The following is a 1,829-nucleotide window of genomic DNA, read 5'->3' as shown; positions in this document are numbered from 1 at the left end:
GCCCCGACCCCAGCCCCGACCCCGCCCTCGGCCCCGCCAACCTCGGCCGCGGCCCGCGCCCCGGCCCCGGAGGCCCAGCCGTGGGTACGATGCTGCCCAGCTCCATCCAGATTTCGGGGGAGCCGCTGTCAGGCGCCGAGGTGCGGGACATCTGCCGCGGCCTGCGCGACAACGCCGTGCGCCTGCTCTCACTGCGCGGCTGCCGCCTCTGCGACCGCGACTTCGGCCGCATCTGCCGGGCCCTGGCCGGGGCCACGTCCCTGGCGCAGCTCAACCTTAATCTAGGCGTCGTGTCCAGTCCCAGCCGCATCAAGCAGCTGGCGGAGGCGCTGCGGACCAACCGCTCCATCCAGTCCCTCTTGTGAGTGCGCTCCCTCGCAAGGGGGTCCCGGGCACTGCACCCCTCCTCACACGCCCCCCTGCCACCGCCTATTCCTCCACACACCTTCCTGCAGCTGTCTCTGCGCCAGCCTGTCTTCTCACCCTGTACACCACCTCATCCTTCTACCCATGCCTCCACGACACCCTCCAAGCACATCCCTTACCTCTGGACATTGCACGCATGGCCCCACCCCGAAGGACACGGGATACCCACCCCTTTCTGGCAGGGCACGTGTACCTCCCCACCCTCACCGGCATTGACTTCTTGGGGGCAGCCCTGCCAGTCTCAAGAAGGAACTCCCCTGGGGACTAGACCCCTGCCCCTGCATTCTGCCCACTGAAGATTCCCAGTCCACCACCCACACACCCCTTCTCTGTGCTCTGTCCTGGATCCCAATCCTTGCCCCAGAGAGGAAACCAAATTCCCCTTCTACCTGTATTTTTAGAATCTAGAATTTTCTTTTTCCCTTCTTTAAGGCTTCTCCCAAGTGCTGTGACAAGTGCCCTTCTTACCTCTAGGGCTCACATAAGGGAAGGGGCTCCATCCCCTACAGATAGGGCTGATGACTGCAGTAACCTCTGCTCTCTGGTCTCACCTGCCAGCCTGCATGGGAGCCCCCTGACAGATGCAGGGCTGGCCTTGCTGAACCCAGCCCTGGCCCTCCACCCTGCCCTTGTGGCCCTGGACCTAGGGGACTGCATGTTGGGTGACGAAGCCATCAACCTCATCTGTGGCCTCCTCCCCCCAGATGGAGCCAAGTCAGGTGAGCAAGAGGCCCTTCCGAGGGCAAGGGCTGGTGTGGTCTTGATGGATAAGCCAGATGCAGAGGGCAGGGGGTGTGACCCAGAGCTGAGGGCTCTGACTGGGGGGGTGAGAATGTTTATCAGAAGGATTGGGGGTAGAGAAGAATGGAGACTCGGGTCTACAGTGGTCAGGGAAGGCCGGGTTCTCTAATGGCCGCGGAGCTCTGTGGTGGGGTGAGGTAGCTCTCAGCCACCAGGGACCCCCCAGAGATCCAGGGCAGGGGAGGGGCTTGAAGAGGACCAGAGCCCCATCCTCGCTTCTCACTTTGATGCTGCCCAGGCTTGAAAGAGCTGACGCTGAGTGCCAACCCTGGCATCACCCCTAAGGGCTGGAGTCGCCTCGCGATCGCCGTGGCCCACAGCTCCCAGGTCCGCGTCCTCAATCTGGACTACAACCCCCTGGGTGAGGCTCAAGGAAGCCCCCTGCGAGTCTCACCATCCCACCCCCATCCAAGAACTTGAGACCGTTGCTTGCCATGGTAACCCCACTCCCACTGGGGGAGGGAGATAGGAGGGCGGATGTGGGAGGTAGAGAAGCCACTTGTGTGGAGGACCAAATGAGCACCAGGTACCTCAAAGTATCCATCACCACCCCTGGGCCTGGCTTGCTTCACCCGTTCACGCCCCAGTCACGGTACCCCCCC

At 62.9% G+C, this 1,829-nt stretch overlaps 1 protein-coding gene across 1 annotated transcript in view; it reads left to right on the top strand.

The window, feature by feature from the left end:
• Window positions 1–15: 15 nt before the first annotated feature.
• LRRC73 (leucine rich repeat containing 73) overlaps window positions 16–1,829 on the top strand; it is a 3,111-nt gene continuing 1,297 nt past the window's right edge. The window contains exons 1-3 of the mRNA XM_002914468.4: window positions 16–361; window positions 985–1,145; window positions 1,466–1,588. Of these exons, the coding sequence (XP_002914514.2) occupies window positions 90–361; window positions 985–1,145; window positions 1,466–1,588 (556 nt within the window). The 5' untranslated portion in view covers window positions 16–89. The remainder of the gene's footprint in view (window positions 362–984; window positions 1,146–1,465; window positions 1,589–1,829) is intronic.

The sequence above is a fragment of the Ailuropoda melanoleuca genome, chromosome 19 (assembly GCF_002007445.2).
Source record: "Ailuropoda melanoleuca isolate Jingjing chromosome 19, ASM200744v2, whole genome shotgun sequence".
NCBI classification, from domain to species: Eukaryota; Metazoa; Chordata; class Mammalia; order Carnivora; family Ursidae; genus Ailuropoda; species Ailuropoda melanoleuca.
The sequence above is the reverse complement of the archived record's forward strand: the minus strand, read 5'-3'. Positions and strand labels throughout refer to the sequence as shown.